Source organism: Xenopus laevis, chromosome 7L, assembly GCF_017654675.1.
Source record: "Xenopus laevis strain J_2021 chromosome 7L, Xenopus_laevis_v10.1, whole genome shotgun sequence".
NCBI classification, from domain to species: domain Eukaryota; kingdom Metazoa; phylum Chordata; class Amphibia; order Anura; family Pipidae; genus Xenopus; species Xenopus laevis.
In genome coordinates this window covers 28,777,181-28,797,954 of record NC_054383.1, presented here as the reverse complement: position 1 = coordinate 28,797,954, position 20,774 = coordinate 28,777,181, and the positions used below count along the sequence as shown (strand labels likewise).

Genomic DNA, 20,774 nt, shown 5'->3' with positions numbered 1-20,774 from the left:
TAACTGACAAGATAAGAAGTGACAGTCCGGTTGGCAAAACTGTCAGGTTTAGAAACTTCAACTAACAATTACTTACAAAAGCAGAACTATCAGTGAAAACGATCAACATGATCTACAGGTAACTTTTCATGTAGATTAATATTTTTGAAAGAAAAGTTTTAGTGTCAGTATCACTTTAACGTGTACAATGGACAAATCAAGCTGAACCTTTACCATCTGTTTTGGGTTTCTTACTATTATCTTCTAATGAACAAAACACAGCGTTCAATTCAAGGACACAAAATAATAAATGACAATAAATGACAGATGTAATTTAATTTCCATAGAGGCAAATGTACAAAACCCAAATAAAACCACCGGAACATATATCTGAGGCATGATGGGATTTTTTTTTTTTTTGGAGGAAACAAATACTGTTTAAAATTCTTTGAAGGGAATCTAGCTATGTTTTTTGGCTTGTCTTATTTATAACAAACTAAAGTATGGAAGAAATGTAACAGCCACGGTTTGGTTATGTTACAGAGCAATACTCCATATAGCAACAAGGTTGTGATTTAAAAAAAAAAAAATAAAAAAAAAAAAAAGCATTTAAAAAGATTATATAATTGTTTGCCACAATACAAATTAGAATAAGTCAGAACTGACTGGCAATGGAGTGGTTAGAGGCAACTCCAAAGAACTTAAACAGCTGTCGATTTCTACGTCTGCAGAAACTCTGGCTGCACCCGTGCAACTTTCCTCTGTTCTTTAATGTGCGTCTTTGGACACTGCATCTCACACCAGCTGATTGGCACCATAGTCGCTCCTGTGACAAAAATCACACAGACACGGATTAGTATGCGAACAGTAAGTGAAATCTGTTTGTTTATAACACATCCACACGCCCCCCTGCTCTGGGTAATCATTATGGGGGTAAAGATATAGTGGGACTGTCATAATGTTTGGAGATTCCCTGGAACACTATCACATATGGCTATTCAAGGCCCACAAAATGAAAGTTATGGGGGACCACAGTAGGAAAAGAAGACAGATGGCAATAATTTCAGTAATTACTAGCACCATAATTCTGCACACTGTTCCACTAACCTGCTTCACTGTGAGCAACAACAACTCCCAGCTCATTCTCTGCTGTGCTTAATAGATAATTTGACTGGATGTCACCCAAAGATATCTCATGCAAAAGTTTAGGAAATATAAAACTTTGTGGCAATAGAGTGGGCAAGGCACAACAATGCCCCTTACACAATGTACAGTCCATACAGGTTGCCGAGATTGGAACGAAGGAGCTTAACTGCCCTGCTCAGAGACAACTGAACAACGTGACCTAGACCTGATCCCCAGAATACTTGTGGATTGTTTGGAAATCAAGTATAGCAGAAGACAAAGCAAAATGATTAAATATTTGTATATACCAATGTGTTATTATAAATATTTGCAAAATAGATAATCAACGTGAAGACATTGGTTAATAAAAATAGAGGCAATATATTTCTCATTGATTGTATCAGCTAAAAGGATACCACTTTGGCCATAACGATATCTCCTGGCCGAAAGCTTTTGTAGACTTCAACCTTCAAAAGACAGAGCATGTTAAGAAATATAGAAGACCACTTTGCTTATTGTTATTTGTCATGGCCTTTATTAAGCCTTATGATAAGCAGCTCATTATACAGAGGGCTTTTCAGTTTGTTTTGATGGTGCTTGTACAAACCAGGAAGTAGAATGTGACTACAGTTTAAGATATTGCCATTTTAAGTGCAACAGATAACAAAACGAAAACCAAATAATAGGTAAAAAGTATGTTCAGAGCTTTCTAATGAAAAGGGGATTATGCTGCTCCTTTAGGACTTTAGCACACAGGCAGATTTGGGGAGATTTAGCCGACTGGCGACGAATCGCATCTTCTTCAGGGCGACAATCTCCCTGAACTGCCTTCCCCCTGCTAAAATTAAAAATCGCCTACAGCAATGCACTCAAATCTGCCCGTGTGCTAAAGCCCATAACCTTTTTGGCTACTGGGGAACATTTCCATGCTGTGTATCGCCATGTTATAAGCAGAAAATCATTGACCAATAAATGTAAATCCTACAAGGACTGGCAGTCAGGTCCTTGACAGGCAGTGCCTGTTATTGCATGTGATTGGTTAAAGAAGAATAAACACATATAAGCCCATAAACAGGGTTTACTTTCATATATGTTTTATGACATTCTGCAATGTAAGTCTTATTTATCTGCATATTTCTATACATTAAAGCTAGTCCTTCATCTCATACACAGATGCATCCTAAACAGTGCCCTCCTGAACTGAAGAACAACCCCAGAATATCTCCTTAGATTTACAGAGCAATATCTTCTGAGCAGTTTTTCTGATACATGAAAGTACCATTGGTTTCCTTAGCAATTAAAGCAGTAACACATGTATATACCTGTATAAAGTAAAAGTACACTATGCACAAGCCTTGAATCCACATCAAAAAAAGCCACGTACAATACAAGCAGCAATAAAAATATATCTTCAAGACTAGTGGCTGTGACACACTTCTGAAATTCCCTTACCAAAGAGAGCAACAATATTTTCATTTTCAAGTAAAAAGGCAGTTGTATCAGCTAGAAATATGGCACAACGTGAAATACACGGTTTCTATCCGCTGAATAATTAGGGGCTGTCCCTTCAAGTGTTCTTAATTTAACGGGTTGCCTTCTAGGATCTCTCAAAAATCAAACAAGGGGATCCAGTTACCTTGTCTTTTTCTGTAGCACGAATGTCTTCTTTCCTACAAGCCAAAAACAAATATTTATTCATAAGAAAAAAACGTCCAGCTCTGCCTCTCAATAACTTTTTCATTAATGAATGCCGGGCATTTAACGGAATGCAAATGTCATAAAAATATAAAGTGTTTAGTTTTGCCTGAAAACATTGTATAATATAGTGCAGTTTTGGGGGGAAAAAAGTGCACTTTAAAGGGAATAGTTAATCTCAAAATGTACTGTTCGTATTATGCAGGCAACAGATTTCTTTGCTTTTTCTGTGGCTTTTATATCTCTAGTTCTTTGGCTCTAAGGGTTGGAATTAAACCCATCTGGTTGCCAGTGGTTAAGTATAGGGATGCACCGAATCCAAGATTCTGTTCGGGATTAGGCTTTTTTCAGCAGGATTCAGATTTGGCCAAATCCTTCTGCCCAGCCGGACCCTAATTTGCATATGCAAATTAGGGCCGGGGCAGGCAATCACGTGACTTTTTGTCACAAAACAAAAAAGTAAAAAAAGTTTTCCCCTTCCCACCCCTAATTTGCTTATGCAAATTAGGAATTGGATTTGGTTCGGTATTTGGCCAAATCTTTCTTGAAGGATTCGGGGTTCGGCCGAATCCGAAATAGTGAATTTGGTGCACCCCTAGTTAAGTACCAGTGAGCAATCTTGACATGGAAGATGAAGAGTAGAGGGCCTAAAATTAAAACCTACATACAAAATAAATTTGAAGCCTCAGTAAATATATTTTGCTGGTATTTTTTTTTTTTAATTTAATCTAAATTTTTTTTTTTTTTTTTTTTAACAAACTTCAGATCTTCAACACCCAGATACACAAGTACATGGTCTCCCTCTATTCAGCAGAATCCATACTTAAAATAAGAGGGACCTAGGCTCAGCATAAACCTTTACCTGATTGTGCCTCGGAATGTATTTCTCAGCGGAGTTGAACCAATATACATAATTTGGACCTTTGCAAACCTGGAGTTAATGCTTGTTACCTAATTTTGAGTGGGGAAAAAAAGACTAAATTAGAAATTACAGAATAATAAAAAAAGTGAAAAATAAGTACACATTTTAAAGTTAAGTGATATCATGTGAAGAAACATAGTGGATTTCTAAAAACTACTATAAAGACCAGTCATAAACTGCCACACAGTATCTGTTTACATCTGCCAGTTATAAACATTTGTTGCAATCTAGACAGTCATAGTTTCCCCAATAATCCTCACCATCTCCTTCCAAAGTATTCCTTTCAATCGTGGTGGCATCTCATCATCTCACATTAATCCTTTAGCTGAGACATGTTAATAACATTGACCCCTTTGCACAGCTCATTACTAAAATAATTAATTTCTGGTGTCTGTATGCCTTTAACATTGTCTGAGTTAGCTTCAAATTCTCAGTGACTGCTTTGAGTAGCTGGGAAACAGGTAACTGCCCCCCCCCAAATACATTTTACCACCTGTTGTTGTTATAATATATACACCACGTACCATAACAACTTACTCCAACTTCTCTGGAGTGTAAAATGCATACTTACCTTACAAGTGACAACAGAACCCACATCTGGCAGAAGATGTGAATCAGTGTCCCTCACCACAGAAATGATTGGCATCTAGAAAGAAAGGTTCAGAAACCTATTAATATTACATTGTCCACAGTCTGCTCAGGAGCAGCACATTGGTGTGCATTCAAATCTAGTTTAAAGGAGAAGGAAAGCTCCAAGACAGTTTATTGCCAACAGATTAGCCACAATAGTGCAAGCTAGAAGGCTATATTTATTCTGCAGAATGCTTAACCATACCTGTTTGAAGCTGCCATATAAGCTTGGTGTGACATCACTTTCTGCCTGAGTCTCTCCCTGCTCACTTACAGCTCTGAGCTCAGATTACAGCAGGGAGGGGAGGAGGAGAAAGGAGAAACTGAGCATGCTCGAGCCCAGCCCTGGAGGTTTAAGCTGAAAACAGGAAGTCTGATACAGAAGTCCATGTGTACACAATAGAAGGAAAGAAATGCTGTGTTTCTTTTGACAGAGGACTCAGAGCAGCATTACTTTGAGGGTTTTCTGGTGTATTTATATAGACCTTTCTGATAAAGCTTACTTAATTTTAGCCTTTCCTTCTCCTTTAAAAGATTAGCTCCAACATTACTGAAAGCAGGAGCCCAGGTTATGAAAGCTGTAGGCATCGGAGGCCAATAATGATACTGGTTAGTTAGCAAGACAGCTACCTGCTGGTGCATAGTCTATATTGTCACTGAGTTGGCTGCAAACTTCCAGTGACCACTTTGTGTAGTTATGAAAGCAATCACTGCCCCGGAACTCAGCACATACATTTCCTGATCCTCACATGGCAGTGGTCACTCATGGGTTAACATTAGCTGGAGAGAGTGCAGAGACTAAGTGCAACTAAATTGGTTAGAGGGATGGAAGACTTAAATTATGAGGGGAGACTGTCAAGGTTGGGTTGTTTTCTCTGGAAAAAAGGCGCTTGCGAGGGGACATGATTACACTTTACAAGTACATTAGAGGACATTATAGACAAATAGCAGGGGACCTTTTTACCCATAAAGTGGATCACCGTACCAGAGGCCTCCCCTTCAGACTAGAAGAAAAGAACTTTCATTTGAAGCAACGTAGGGGGTTCTTCACAGTCAGGACAGGGAGGTTGTGGAATGCACTGCCGGGTGATGTTGTGATGCCGATTCAGTTAATGCCTTTAAGAATGGCTTGGATGATTTCTTGGACAGACATAATATCAAAGGCTATTGTGATACTAAACTCTATAGTTAGTATAGATATGGGTATATAGAATTTATGTGAAAGTAGGGAGGGGGGTGTGTATGGATGCTGGGTTTTTCATTTGGAGGGGTTGAACTTGATGGACTTTGTCTTTTTTCAACCCAATTTAACTATGTAACATCCCATGAGTGACCACTGCCAGGGGCGTAACTACAGAAGAGGCAGACCCTGCACCTGCAGGGGGGGCCCAGTAGGTATAGAGGCCCTAATTGAAATATCATTTCAATACATATTGGTCAATACAGGTCAACCTCTAGACATTTTTGGGGCCTGAAAAATTATTTGATGTGGGGCCCAGTAATAACCATACCTCCCAACTGTCCAGTTTTTAACGGGACAGTTCCGCTTTTGACAGCTCAACCCGCAGTCCCGTGTTTGTACTAGAAAGGCCCCATTTTCTCTGCACTTAACTAAAAAAAGATACACTGTTTCTAACTTAATTGGCTTTTGGCAGAGAGCCCAGAACAGCCACAAGGTTCAGATAAGATACTTTTGTAACAATTTGGAGATAAGCAAATAAGTAATGGTAACAATTATGATAACAGGTCCCTTGGGAAAAGTTAGACTCACAGCTTGAAAGCCAATTCACCTTCATTGGCAAAGCTGTAATTATTCAAAAAATAAAAACATAGGAATATGTTAAAACTTCTCTGGAAGTAGGAATAAGTTCAAACTTTCATAACCTGCCAAATTGTGTAAAACGAACATGGCAATTAGGAGGTGTGGCCACAAAAGTGGGCGTGGTTTACAAATTTAAATGTAATGTTACGTCTAAGGAAAATAACATTTCAGTCAGTATTAATTTACATGTTTCCATTTTTACAACTTGTTGCCTTCATGGAAACCGTGTTCTGTAGCACAGGAGGCTACTTACCAAGCCATTGTCACTTTTCTTCACTATGTAACCTGCCAGGGAGGCAAAAATATAGCCATGTCTGCAGAAAGTGCCATAGCCAGGAGCACAGTCTTCAGTGCTGCACAGTCTCTCACCTGCAGGGGTTACAGTAATAACAATGTATCATAACAAAATGGCACCAACTTTTATATACGATCCTACTTTAGTGATTAGAACTTCAATCGTAAATCACTGACGCCTGACGTGAGAGTTGGAGTTACTACATCGCGACACGTTCCCACTATTGCTGTTTATAACACGGCTGTCCTAGATGCGTCCTCACTGTTACATTACAGTCACTAACACACAGCAGTCCTACTTAGCCCAGTCCTTCATTACCAGGCGACACCTCCACTAACATAACTCACTCTAAACAACTCACCCGGCACACTACACCTCACAGGAGCCATGATAAACACGTGACAACTAATACAGGGCAAGCAAGGCTCCGATTGGATATATTCCGGTTAGTGACGTCACACACTCCCCCATTGGCCGCGTCGCAGCGTGATGACGTACCCAGCGCGGCAATTGTAACATTTTAGTGTTAAAACCCTGCTAGACTTTTTATTGTAGCAAATATAGTTACTTAACGTTATGCGTGTGTAAACTTGCAAATAAATGCAGACTCGGGCCGGGCTGTTGGGACACTCCCCTTGGCGGCTGCTCCTTGATGACGCGAGAGTATTGTTAGCCTTACAAAATTATGGTTTTCAATATGACATCCTGCTCTCAAAGGTGTTTTTCTAACAACACCAGAATGTCATTTGTACTGTTTTGTGGTGGTAATAGTTATTAGAACATTTATTCGCTGTGATGTTGGGTGGCGTTTGTTATTGGCAGATAGTAACACAAAAAAGAATGTCGGGTTACCGAAAAAGACACTTTATTTTAGTGTAGAGGTTTGTCCTTGTTTGACATTGTAGCTATGGTATTCAACACAACAGCAGATATGGCTGGCTACCGGCAGTATTCCCAGTTGTAATATGAGAGCAATATCTGTCCCATATCAATAGTGGTCCCAAAGTGCATGATAAAATAAAAGCATTGTCCTATAGATTACACATCCGATGAAGTTTGATTTTCTGCAGTCCATTTAGAGCGAGGACCTGTTTCACTAACCATATGAAATAGTGCCACACTAAATGATCTCCCTCACCATCTTAGGGGTTTTGGATGAAACTATTAAACTACACCTAGAACAAACTTCAATTTACATATGGGTGATATCCTCTTCGGTCAGGCTCACATTTCAATCTCTCTTTCATGAATTAATAAATGGACTTAGCGAGGAGGGTAATGCAGTTGTATTTAGATGATTCATTATGTGTCAATGGGTGTAGCAGTACAGGTACAGAAACTATTATCCAGAATGCTCGGGGCCTGGTGTTTTCCGGATAACGGATCTTTCCATATTTTGGATCTCCATACCATAATTCTAATAGAAAATATAATCACTTGAGGGTGCGTAACATTTGGCACCCCCCAAGTGCTGCAAGCCTTTCCTTCTCCTTTAAAGTGATACTGAAGCCACTGCACTGTTTATGCACAGAACACTGCATGTCATCGGGAGCTAGGGGTGCCACTGGCCTTCCTATGTTTTTATCTTTCTTCCGTTAAGAACATTGGTATCTAGAGCCCTTCTGTTACTGTGCATCTTGTGCTGTGGTCTATACTTCTAGCAGCTATACTACTATCTCTAGCAACATGAGTTTTGGGGATAAACAGGGGTCGCTTTCTCTGAACATGTCAAAAGGTAAAGTGGCATACAAGAAATTCCCTATTTTGTAAGAGCAACATCAACAGTCGAAGTATGGAACCTGTTATCCAGAATGCTCGGGAACTGGGGTTTCCATAATTTGGATCTAGTCTACTAGAAAATCATGTAAACATTAAATAAACCCAACAGGCTGGTTTTGCTTCCAATAAGGATTAATTATATCTTAGTTCGGATAAAGTATACAAGATATGGTTTTATTATTACAGAGAAAAAGAATACTTTGATTATTTGGATAAAATGGTTGTCTATAGGAGACTTGTAAAAAGAAAAAAAACTTACACTCGCACACCCTGGCCATCCAGAAACGCACGAATCCCAGGTGCTCGATGATAGAGGAATTTGGCAACCTCAGAAGCAACGTGAACACAGAACACACCGGCACAACATGGGTACTACTAGCAGGTATAACTTTGCTAAAAGTAAGGTTATACCTGCTAGTAGTACCCATGTTGTGCCGGTGTGTTCTGTGTTCACGTGTCTATAGACGACTGCCTCTGTAATTCAGAGCTTTCTGGATAACGGGTTTCTGGATAACCAATCCTTCATTAATGCTCATCATCAGATTACAATTGCCTTACAGACATGCGCTACTTTTTGTCCTGAGAAGCTAGATCACATAAATTTAAGAGCTTACAACAAATAATCACTTACAGGCCCATTCATTTACCCATGTTTTTTTTTTTATCCCTTTTTTGCTCATGTTGGAGCATTCCAGTGACACATATTTGCCACCCTGCTGAGATGAAGTTTTCATGAAACTGTTTATTAAATTCCCTCTGTATACAATACAAAAATTAGATTTTTTTTCCAAAGAGGCCAACATATTCTTTACATGTATCCATTCCAGGTCCAAGGTTTTGTTCTTTGCAGTTGGGGGGACAGGCTTTTTGTGTTTGTGGTAGTGCTCACCTACCTTCTGTGCAATACCTCTGGACTTTTTGGATGGCGGGAAAGCTAGATAATGTAGGTAAGTGTAGTGTGAAATTTATTTAAATTACAGGCCCTTGTGGCTGCTAGAGAGTTAGTCAAAAGCCAGAGTACAGCTGTCTGAATACGAAGAAACACCTCTAGTGATTGGCAGGTTTACATTTTTGTATTGAGCAGATTCTATGAGCTCTATATCAAATTCTGCTACTTAAAAAAAAATAAACAAAACACAATGTTTAATTGCACATCACTCCTTTATTGTAATGATCTTGAAAAGGTACCTCTATCAGGCAAACACAGCTACAGTAAACATGGTAGCACGTAATGGACAGAGATCACCGATTCTATCCAAAGGCCAGGACACAAAGGACCAGTGCTCTCCCAACAAATCCACTAACTCTGATGAATTGCATTTGCCCCCTGAGCAATCCTTACTAGGACAGGCTGGATCAGGGGGCAACTTAAATATGGTCAGCAACCATTTATCTCCGCAAATTAACAGTTTCATTGTAAGGACAAAGTACAACACGTAGTTTGCACATTAGCCAGAGCTGCCAATATTTTGGACCCAAATACACAAGTTTATAGGGCGTATGCTTGATCCTCAAACCAGTTAATCTGTTACTATTACACATACTGGCAATTGACCTTACTTATCCTTGAAGTCTCAGATATAAAATACAGTATTAACCTACAGTGTCAAATTCCTAAAAAACATTAAATTATAAACTTAATTATAAGTGCTGTTTCTCTGGAAAAAAATACAAAAACAAAACAAAGGTGCACTAGTGAAAAGTAAATAAATAACTTAAGTGCTTGGTCACAACACAATTATATGAATTAACAGCCCATAGAAATTCACATAGAATTCCTTAATAAATTGTCATAGCCTTTGACTTTAAATATTCAGATTATCAGTTTCTAATCAACAGACATTTTGGAATTTAAAGGGCAAGCATTTAGGGATATATGTGGTGTTCCAGTATTCTCTCTATAAACCTTTGATCTTGACTGGCCTTACAAGTGCAAAAAAAAACCTATGGCTTTACAGTTGAAACAGTAACTATTTTCCAGGAGAAAGGGCAAAAAATAGAGTAGAAAAATGGATGGACCCACGTGCAACTATATCTGAGAGTCCTTAAGCTGTGAGGTGTTTGGGAGAAGTAAACTAAAGGATGGCTGCTCTAAAACATCAGTTTACTTCTTGGCTTTGCCTTGGGCAGCTACAGCCTCCATGGCCTTCCGCACAGTCTCTTCATCTCCCAGGAACTGCATTGGTTTAGTAGGTTTCAGGTTCTTGTCCAGTTCATAAACAATAGGGATTCCAGTGGGCAAGTTTAGTCCCATGATCTCTTCATCTGACATACCTGCAAGACAAATTATTATAATAATGAACTAATCACGTAGCTGGGAGGAAGGGCTTGCAACTTCCACCAAAGTACTCTACCAAAAATACTACAAAAGACATTGAACAAGCTGATAAGACTGTGGAGCTCATTTATTATTCCTCAGTGGGTAAGAACACAAAAGCATTCAAATCAATTCTGAGAAACTGGCACAAAAAAATTGAATGGAAAGTGTTAACTGATTAAACAAACTTTGCAGTACTAGAAAGAAAACGCTACCCTGCATAGACCAACCTCCCCCACAGCCTAACTGCCCCCCGGCAAATGCCCCTATTTTTTTTTTTTTTTTTTTTACTTACCCCTCCGTGCAGATCTGGCCTCGGGAGTTCACGGGCGCCATCTTCTTTTTTCGGTCTTCTTGGGAATTTGAGTTTTGGCGCAAATTTCCGGTTATGAACTACTGCGCATGTCACAAATTTCCAAAAATTCAATTTGACGCATGCGCAGTCGTTCGTGACCGGAAATTTACTCCAACTGCGCATGCGCCGAAACTCCGATCAGGTTCCAAAGAAGACCGAAAAAAAAAATTGTCGCCCGTGAACTACCGAGGATTGATCTGCACGGAGGGGTAAGTAAAAAAAAAAATTAGGGGCATTTGCCCAGGGAGCAGTTAGGCTGGTCTACGCGCGCCGGGGGGGGGGGGGGTTAGGGTTTTTTCAAGTACGGGTTTGTTTCTCCTTTAAATTTATATCTGTCTGTTACAAATGGGATGGATATCCTGATGCATGCCCCTTATTTAGAGTTTATTTACCCCACCTCAGTCTTAATTTGAAATGGCACATTTTTATAATAAATAACCTTGTAAAGTGTGTAGTAGATTTAATGGTCCCCACTGAATACATCGCACTGCATGAAGAAAATAGCAACAGTGCCCTTTCCAGTCAGTTATATCAGTTACATCTGCTGATCACTGCGCACACTACATGGTTTGGTTGGGCAAACTTATAACAATCCATAAACTGTCCTGGCACCCTGCTATGCCCCCTTTGCAGACTTGCTTGACCATATAAAGTTCATACTGCAAAGGGTTAAACTACAAAAGCAGTTCCTCTGCTGCAAACACAAAGGGCTGGGGATATATAAATCACCCTTAGGTTCCCTCCATTTATACAGCTCCATGTTGCAATAAATAAAATAAAAATAAATTACTTTTCAGGGAAAAGGCCACCCTCATCTTTGTTATGATGTCTTCATTATGCATTCTAAGTTAAGAAAATTAAATCCACTGTACCCATATCACCAAAATGGAAACAACTAGATACATAGAAAAAAGGATCCTGCACAGATCTCATCTTTTTTGCCGTTTGTGTACATTATGTACTATAGCCATAAATAAATCCAACCTGTTCTACTTACATACATATGTTTAACACTTACACGTCAGATAAGAGACAGTGCTCCTGAATTTGCACAGGTCTGCAGTAATAAAATACAGGGAATGACTACATCTCACTAGCAATGTGTGGGCTGCAGAGAGAACTCCCTGGGAAATTCCAAGCTCAGCACTCCCTGGATTCTGTTTAAAATAACTTAACATTTTGTGTTTTCTTAGTACATCTATATGTTGGATGAGCTGCCATTTCAGCACATAGTTCTATTCACTGCAGCACAGATTACATAATGAATCAGCAAATCCTGATGCCACGAAGACAGTTATAACCCTCAAAGAGATGTGTAAGGCCCAGTGTCTGAATGTACAGAATTATATTTAGAAAAGGCAAAAAAAAAAGAAAAAAGGCATAACTGGCCCATTACATAGAAAATGTTGTACAGCTGTCACAGAGAATTTGCAGACAATTTACCTTCAATGTGCTTGACAATTCCCCTAAGACTGTTGCCATGAGCTGCAATAAACACTCGTTTCCCCTGCTTAATAAGTGGGACAATCTCCTCGTTCCAGAAGGGTAGGGCACGTGCAATGGTATCCTTCAAGCTTTCACAACTTGGAAGCTGCTCCTCTGTCAGGTCTGCGTAGCGTCGATCCTGTAGTAAAGTGAAAAGATCAGATAGTTCACATTTCTACCCACTTTTGCACAAAAAAAAAAAAAAAAAAAAAAAAAAAAACCACTAAACAACTGTCAGGATCAGCAAAAGGTCATTATATAGTGAATAAAGTACCCCCTATTGTAAATTATAAGGATATTATAAGTTGTTTTTATACAGATCATGGAAACCGAGGTAATTTATAATATACTCATATTTTGCAACAGGGGGTATTTTATTTATTAGAATACACAAGATTCAGCGAGTCACGTGACAAATGACATCACTACTCACCGTTTATAAGGATATAATTTACAAGATATTCATAGCTAGTGTATTATAAGGCTATAGTTTACAAGATATTCATGGCTTGTGTGTATTATATGTTTATAGAGGCACAAATGAGCCACCTAAAAATCTGTGCCCCGAATATGTCTAGAGTTTAACAGAATATTGGGCAGAAAAGGGACAGAAGGATCCCATTGTGCTTTACCTTGCTGATTATGCTATAATAATCATGATCTGGATCCATTGGAGGTGGAGGAATATCAAATGATCTTCTCCAAACCTTGACCTGCTCTTCTCCATGCTTAGCAGCAGTCTCCGCCTTATTAAGGCCTGTTAGGCCACCATAATGCCTCTCATTCAGTCGCCATGTTCTGACAACTGGTAGCCACATCTGGTCGATGCCCTCCAAAGCTATCCATAATGTACGAATGGCCCGCTTAAGCACAGACGTGAAGCAGATATCAAACTCAAAGCCAGCATCTGCAAAACCAAACAGAACCACAAATTCATGTAAATTTGACTAGGAGAATAGAGGTTGAGTGAGAAGAGGAAGAAAAATAGTAATAAGAGTGGGATCCTGGTCTAAGATTAATTGGTGGGCCCCTGGTGTCCCAGTCCGATTCTGCAGTAATGTTATAAACAATCAATATGGAGCAATAATAGAGCACCCAGGCCTGAGGAGTGTTTTCTGGCTGAAAAGTGGGAATACTGGAGTAGTCAGGAATGTTCCATTCTTGTCATTGAAAGGGGCCAAGTTTGGGTAGTTTCATTTGGCTCAAACAGGCCCCATGTGCCACCAACTTTAATTTTTAAGCAGCAATATACATAAAGATTATCAGCCCATCTCAAACTATAACCCACAAAATAATCAGTGTAACTGAGCCCAGAATGTATTGTCAGTTCCTTTTTTTAGTAAATGCACAAATGGGAGTCACAAAATGAATTACACAAAGAAATCATTGTGGATCAATAAGGAAGTTTCTTAAACAACTATTTAACACATACCATGCATTTGTTTCCTGATCATTCATGCAATGGAAATGGCCATTTGGTACTTTGTGTCTGCATGTGCTGTTTACAGGGCAGCCATCAGGGGGGGACAGGGGGGAGAGTTGTAGGGGTATGGGGGGCCCGGCCATGCTTACTTGATTATCTGGGCCCCCCATCTTTCTGAGAGCTGCGGACTTCGAGAAGGCATGGACGTGTAAGGGGCCCTGGCCACCAATTTTCTTATAAATGTGGGGGGGGGGCCTGGCCACCAATTTTTTTTCTCATGTGGGGTCCTAGCCACCAATATTTTTTAATGGGGGGGGGGGGGGGGCTGGCCAGAAATGTTTTTTTATGGGGGGCCCTGACCACCAATATCTTTTTATTTTTTATTAACATGTGGGAAACCTTAGCCACCAATATTTTATTTTTTTTTACTGTGTGCTAGGAAGGGCGGACCTGTAGGTGGGGCTTGCGGTGGGTGCAGCCCAGGGGGCCCAGGAAATTTTGTCGTATGGGGCCCTGCGATTTCTGATGGCGGTCCTGGCTGTATACAGAGGGTGTAATGTTTGCTACTGGTCTAGTAACCCTGAAAACAGATTGGTTGCTATGGGTTACCTACTTTGCATATATAAATCAGGGGGAAAGAACTGCAGACACAGCTAAAAAAAAAAAAGTTGACTTCCTTGTTTGACAGAAGAAGTCATGATTCTTTGGATTCAGATTTGGTTCGACCAGGAACTTGGATTTGTCCAAATCCGAATCCTGATGAAAAAGGCAGATCCCAAACCGAATGTAAAGCAGTGTCCAAACTTTTGGCTTCTCTGGGCCACATTGGAAAAAGAAAAATTGTCTGGGGCCTCACATTAAATACAAAACACTTTTAATTTGTAAAATTAAAGAAAACAACTACAATACCAGTTAGATAACAAGATGGATCTATACACTGGAATATGGGCCATTTGTATATTAAACAGACTTAATATATTATTACTAACTAAGCAATGGGCAGAGTCCCCATCCTCCCTACTCCATAGGTCACCACATTGTTACAACCTGGCATAGTAAGCCTGTTCCTAACAAGACGACAGACTGAGGTGGTTAATGTGTCTGGACTTAGAGAGCAGTAAGTGTTATTTCACTCTCGTTTTCTCTGTATTTCCACACATGTATTTATTAATTTCTTTTTTTTCCCCTTCTCTTCCTTTTCTCTCTCCTTCAAGCTGGGCCACATTCATATCCATCCTGGGCCGCATGCGGCCCTTGAGCCGCAGGTTGGACACCCTTGGTGTAAAGAGATGGTCAGCTTCATCTGTCCTCTCCAGTCACAGTGTAGAGAGATTTGGAAGTTCGAATTGCAGTCATCTAGTCTCATATTGCATCATTTCCAGTACAGGATCTTATGAGTAAAATTAGTCATACGCTGGTTCACTGCAAAGTGCAACACAAGCCAGGAAACCCCACAGAGACAAATAAGTAGGATGACCCGCATTTTCTCTTTGTGCCTCTGGCCAGGAAGATGTGTGTGTGTGTGTGTGTGGGGCTCATGGGAAACATTAAAACTTAAAGGGAACAGACAGCAAAAATTGTATATATAAAAAAAAAAAAAAAAAAAAAAAAAAAAAAAAAGAGCACAGCTGTGCTATATCCAGGACCTTATATTCTGGGCATGGCACTTTAGTTCTAAAAGCAGAAACCCCAAAACAAAGATCCAATCTGAGCTCACAGCAATGCAACTGCTTAACGCAGCTCCTCCTAGGTACTTGGGTTGGGTCTTAATTTTCAGCTGCTCTAGATTCATAGCCCAATGGAAAAACTAACATCCCCAGTAAAGCCCACCAGCATTAACTGTCTGCCAATGCACCTAATCAGGAGGAGGAGCTAGACCAAGGTGCAGATCCGGACCCAAGCATAGCCCTGCTATGTAGACTGATGCCGATTATTAACCCCTTGCATGCATTTAATGAAAGAGTTAAAAAAAGGGCTGATGAGGGTCACAAACAGTCTCTAGTGCTTACATTTGGAGTGCTGCAGTTTTTTTTTCTCTTTTTAATGCCGTGAGGCACTCCCCCCAGTATAATATGTACTCACAACAGCTCACTGTATGATGGAATATTAACAGCATACATTTAATGAGGTTTTGCATCACAGACGGCCTTTGAAACAAATACACCCGCATTTCTCCTTTTAGATCATATAAAGCTCAAAGCAGTATTCTCTTTGTCTTCTGCACAGAGCCTTTCTACAATACATTGGTGCTCTATAAATATTCATTCATCATCATTTCTACATCGCTGACTTTATAAGGTTTAAGGTGGGCCATACACGGGACGATAAAAGCTGGCGACAGACCGTGTTGGCAGCTTATTGGCCCGTCTATGGGGCCCCCCCGACGAGCTTCCCCAATCGAGATCTGGCCGAAAGTCAGCCAGATCTCAATCGGATTGGGACAAAAAATACTGTCGGATCACGGCCGCATCTGTTCGTTGATGCGGTATGATGTAGAGAGACATTCTAAAACAATTTGCTATTGGTTTCTATTTTTTATTATTTCTGTTTTAAGAGTTGTTTAGCTTTTTATTCAGCAGCTCTGCAGTTTCAGCAAAGTGGTTGCTAGGGTCCAAATTATCCCAGCAACCATACACTGCTTTAAGAGACTGGAATATGAATAGTAGAGAGGCTTGAATAGAAAGAGGAATAGTAAAAAGTAGCAATAACAGTACATTTGTAGCCTCACAGAGCATTTGTTTTAAGATTGGCTCAGTGACCCCCATTTGAAAGCTGGAAAGTGTTTTAGAAGAAGAAAGCAAATCATTAAAAAAACACTAAAGAATAAATAATGAAGACCAAATGAAAAGTTGCTTAGACCGAGCAGTTCTATAACATACTAAAAGTTATCTTAAAGGTAGGATAAAATCATATTATAATCTGGCTTCCTAAAGTGTAGTATAAAGAATAACCGGGCCTCTGTAGAGAAGCACTTGGACAGCAGAGTATAATGGCAGCGTATTTGCAGGTAGAGGTGAAAGAAGATGAGCAGAGAAGGAGGCAGCCATGTCTCTAATAGATCTCTAGGTCTCACTGACGCTGCAATAATAAGTGTAGCAGAGATGAATTAAAGAGCAACAGCAGATCGTGTAACAATTGAGTGGATTTAAAGGACAAATAAGACAGCGCTAGACTAAATGTATATAGAAGGGAACAGCTGAAGGAGGGAAGACTGAACATCCCTAATGGAGACCCCCCATTTACACCCGTTATTTGCCCTTGGCCACTACCTTTGAGAGCTTGGCCGCCTCTCTGGGCTTCTTGCTGGCCGGTTTCGCTAAGATCCGCATCAAACCATCCGCAGAAGCGATTTTCTTGGTTCCAAGAGCTCTCTCCGTGGCGGATAAGTACAATTTTGTAAGCGGCCATGTTTTCTCTTCTCACCGGCTGTCACACTGCGGACCTGCTGCTGCTCAGTAACCTACGCATGCGCACCTCGCCCCCCAAAAAAAATATAGCGGAGGGGGCGGAGAAAGCGAGTGACGTTACAGCACAAACGTGTTGAGGGCCGGTCTGTTTGACAGGAGTTTATAGAGCGCTCTGAGTCTTGGGCATCTTTGTTACTGGAAAAATCTATAACACTAGGAAATTAATCTTTTATTTAGCTCAATTTAACGCTATCGCAGTATTTAGCAGTAAGAAGAACACCTTAACGCTGACGCTTGGTCATAGCGGAATTCCGCCGGGCTATACTATTGGCAGCGTTAGCCTGTGACGTCAATCGTCGGCTGTGGGCGCTGGCTGCTTCACCGCCTGTCTGTCTCTGCACGTGCAGCACGTAGCCTGCTGAGGACGACGTGACCTTCATCCAGGTGCTCATAGGAAGCAACGCTGTGTGGGAAATATCGCTTATTAATGTGCTGCCAAGCGAAGCCAGGGCACTGTTATTTCACTAAACATTAGTCTGCTAGATTTAGCAGGGGCTAAGTGGCTAATGTAGCTTGTTATTTTAAGTAATGAAAAATTAATTAGGTTGAGAGATGACACATCCGTCAAGTTCAATCCTTTTAAAACCTGTCTCTAGTTATCAAAAAAAAAAAAAAACCTACAAAAGCTTCTCCAATTTGCTTCAGATGGGGGGAAATTCCTTCTTGACTCCAATATGGAAATTGAACCAGTCCCTGTAGCAACTTTTAGGGTTGTCACCTTTTCGGGAAAGAAAATATCGGCCTTCCTAATTATTTATCTTTTTCCCTATTAATAACATTGGGATCAGCCATCAATTTTACCGTCCAGGCCAGTAAAATACCGGCCAAGGGCAACCCTAACTTTGTACGAACAGCTATTTACAGTAACTCTGCATTTTTCTGATTGCTGAACAACCACCCAGCCCCTTCTTGAAGCTATCTTATGTATTAGCCATAGGGTTGCCACCTTTTCTGGAAAAAAATACCGGCCTTCCTATATATTTATCTTTTTTCCCTATTAATAACATTGGGATCAGCCATCATTTTTACTGCCAGGTAGGGTTGCCACCTGGCTGGTAAATGATGATTGATCCCAATGTTATTAATAAGGAAAAAAGATAAATATATAGGAAGGCCGGTATTTTTTTCCATAAAAAGTGGCAACCCTAATTAGCCAGTAGGACCTTCCCCATATTACCTTTCAGGACAGGGGGCGTGTTCATTATGTTACGGGAAGACATGACTTCACACAGAGGGGCATGTGACGCCATGGGAGGGGCTATGATTCTGTCTGAGAAAATCAGAAATAGAGGCCTTTTTTTTTTTTTACTAATGTTGGAAAAAGGTGTATATAGGTATAAACTGCCCATTACATTTTTCATTTCCCACTGTCTCTTACCTTTTTGCACATTTTACCCTTCTTTTTTCCCTTGTCTACCAAATATAGTACAAGTATTGTCCATAATGATCAGTGTAATGAGTAGGGTTGCCTCCTGGCTTGAGTTTACCAGCCTTGTTGATACAAAATAAGACTTGATATCAATGTTATTAAATTGGATGAAGAACCCACAGTACTAATATCCTTAAAGGAATTGTTTACCTTTAAGGTAACTTTTAATATGATGTATAGCAGTGATCCCCAACCAGTAGCTTGTAGCTCGTGAACACCATGTTGCTCTCCAACCCCTTGGATGTTGCTCTCCGTGTCCTCAAAGCAGATACTTATTTTTGAATTCCAAGCTTGGAAGCAAGTTTTAATTGCATAAAAACTAAGTGCCGAACAGAGCCTCCTATAGGCTGCCAGTCCACATATGGGCTACCAAATAGCAAATCACAGCCCTTATTTGGCACACCAAGGGACTTTTTCATGTTTATGTTGCTCCCCAACTCTTTTTACATTTGAATGTGGCTCACAGGTAAAAAAAAAGTTGGGGACCCCTGATGTAGAGAGTGATATTCTGAGACAATTTGCAGTCGGTTTTCATATATTATTATTTGTGGTTTTTGAGTTATTTAGCTTTTTATTCAGCAGCTCTTCAATCTGCATATTAACCAATCTGGTAACTAGGGCCCAAATGACCCTAGCAACCATGCATTGATTTGAATAAGAGACTGGAATATGAATTGGAGAGGGCCTAAATAGAAGGATCAGTAATAAAAAGTAACAATACATTTGTAGCCGCATAGAACATTTAATTTTTTTAGAAGGGAGTCAGAGACGCCCATTTGAAAGCTGCAAAGAGTCAGAAGAAAAAGGCAAATAACTATAAAAAAATAAATAATGAAAACCAATTGAAAAGTTGCTTAGAATTGGCCATTCTATAACATAATAAAAGTTACCTTAAGGGTGAACCACCCCTTTAATGAACGAAAATGTATTTCCATGAAAACTTCCAAGATAGATTTATTAAACATTTACAGTGGTATTAAAGTTATTCATAAATTTAACTGCATTTGAGAGCACTATTTGTCTATTCCTACAATGTTGGTTTTAGGCAGATGGAGTTGAATTTGTGTCCTATTTGCACTGCCTGACAGGATAGTGCAATGAGCAAAATTGGAGATTTCAGCTTTTTTTTTTTTCGCGATTTTGAAAGCACAGAAAGTCACACTTTATTAAAGACTAAAATATCATATACTTCCTTTAAAATGTAACCTGTAAAAGCTGCTGAGCTTCTATAGAAAATGGCAATTGTCACAGAAAACTAGTTTAATTGTATTTATTACCCAGTTTATTAAATCAGCATACCTCCCTACATTTGAAAAATGGAAAGAGGGACAAAAAGCTGTGCCACACGCAGCCTGGCGAAATTCTTTGACCACAACCATTTTATGGCCACATCCCCTAATTACCATTTTACACAATTTGGCAGGTTATTACAATTAAACACATTTCTGGGAGTTTAAGTGCAAAGATTTATGCTATAACATGTTTGCTAATGTTCTCAGTTCTCCCAAGAGACCTGCTTATCTTAGTTACAATTGTGTCTTTGCTTATCTTAAATTGTTACAAAAGTATCCAAGTGCAGCTGAGAGTTCTGGGCTCTCTGCCAAAAAGCCTCTTATTTTAATTAAGGTTCAGAAACTTAATTTTATGCGGGAGTCAGTGCAGCAGATCAAAGAGAGAGTCGGGACTTCTGGATGATCTGTCAATATCAGGACTGTCCCTCAGAATACAGGACAGTTGGGAGGTATGAATCAGTCAAGTCCCATTGAAGATGAATGGAATAATATGACTTTTGTTTGTGTGACTTTTTTGTCCATGACAAAGTGTGACCACGATTATGCAGTCAAGGTTTTTGGCTTATATACGCTCTGGCCAAACAATCAGGTCATAACAATGGCAAATGCGGGAACCACCACATCAAAAGTCAACAGAGTCCTCACCCTGACGGAATCTTTAAACCTGCCTAATCAATATCTGCCTGATTTTCAGTCAGAATATAGGCCGAGAAGGCCCACCGGAGGACACATATACATGGGCCAATAAGTTGTCTACTC

The 20,774-nt window shown here is 39.9% G+C and overlaps 2 protein-coding genes across 3 annotated transcripts; both read right to left on the bottom strand.

The window, feature by feature from the left end:
- Window positions 1-296: 296 nt before the first annotated feature.
- Window positions 297-6,986, bottom strand: exosc1.L (exosome component 1 L homeolog). Of its 2 annotated transcripts, NM_001093432.1 has the most exon segments (8): window positions 297-805; window positions 1,087-1,171; window positions 1,521-1,571; window positions 2,741-2,774; window positions 3,662-3,750; window positions 4,293-4,367; window positions 6,427-6,542; window positions 6,830-6,866. In NM_001093432.1, coding segments are annotated over 8 exon segments (585 nt in total). In that variant the 5' UTR covers window positions 6,858-6,866; the 3' UTR covers window positions 297-698.
- A 2,403-nt stretch (window positions 6,987-9,389) lies between these two features.
- Window positions 9,390-17,279, bottom strand: pgam1.L (phosphoglycerate mutase 1 L homeolog). The gene is given in 4 exon segments (NM_001091527.1): window positions 9,390-10,521; window positions 12,363-12,543; window positions 13,037-13,311; window positions 17,097-17,279. Coding segments are annotated over 4 exon segments (765 nt in total). The 5' UTR covers window positions 17,236-17,279; the 3' UTR covers window positions 9,390-10,351.
- Window positions 17,280-20,774: the final 3,495 nt, after the last annotated feature.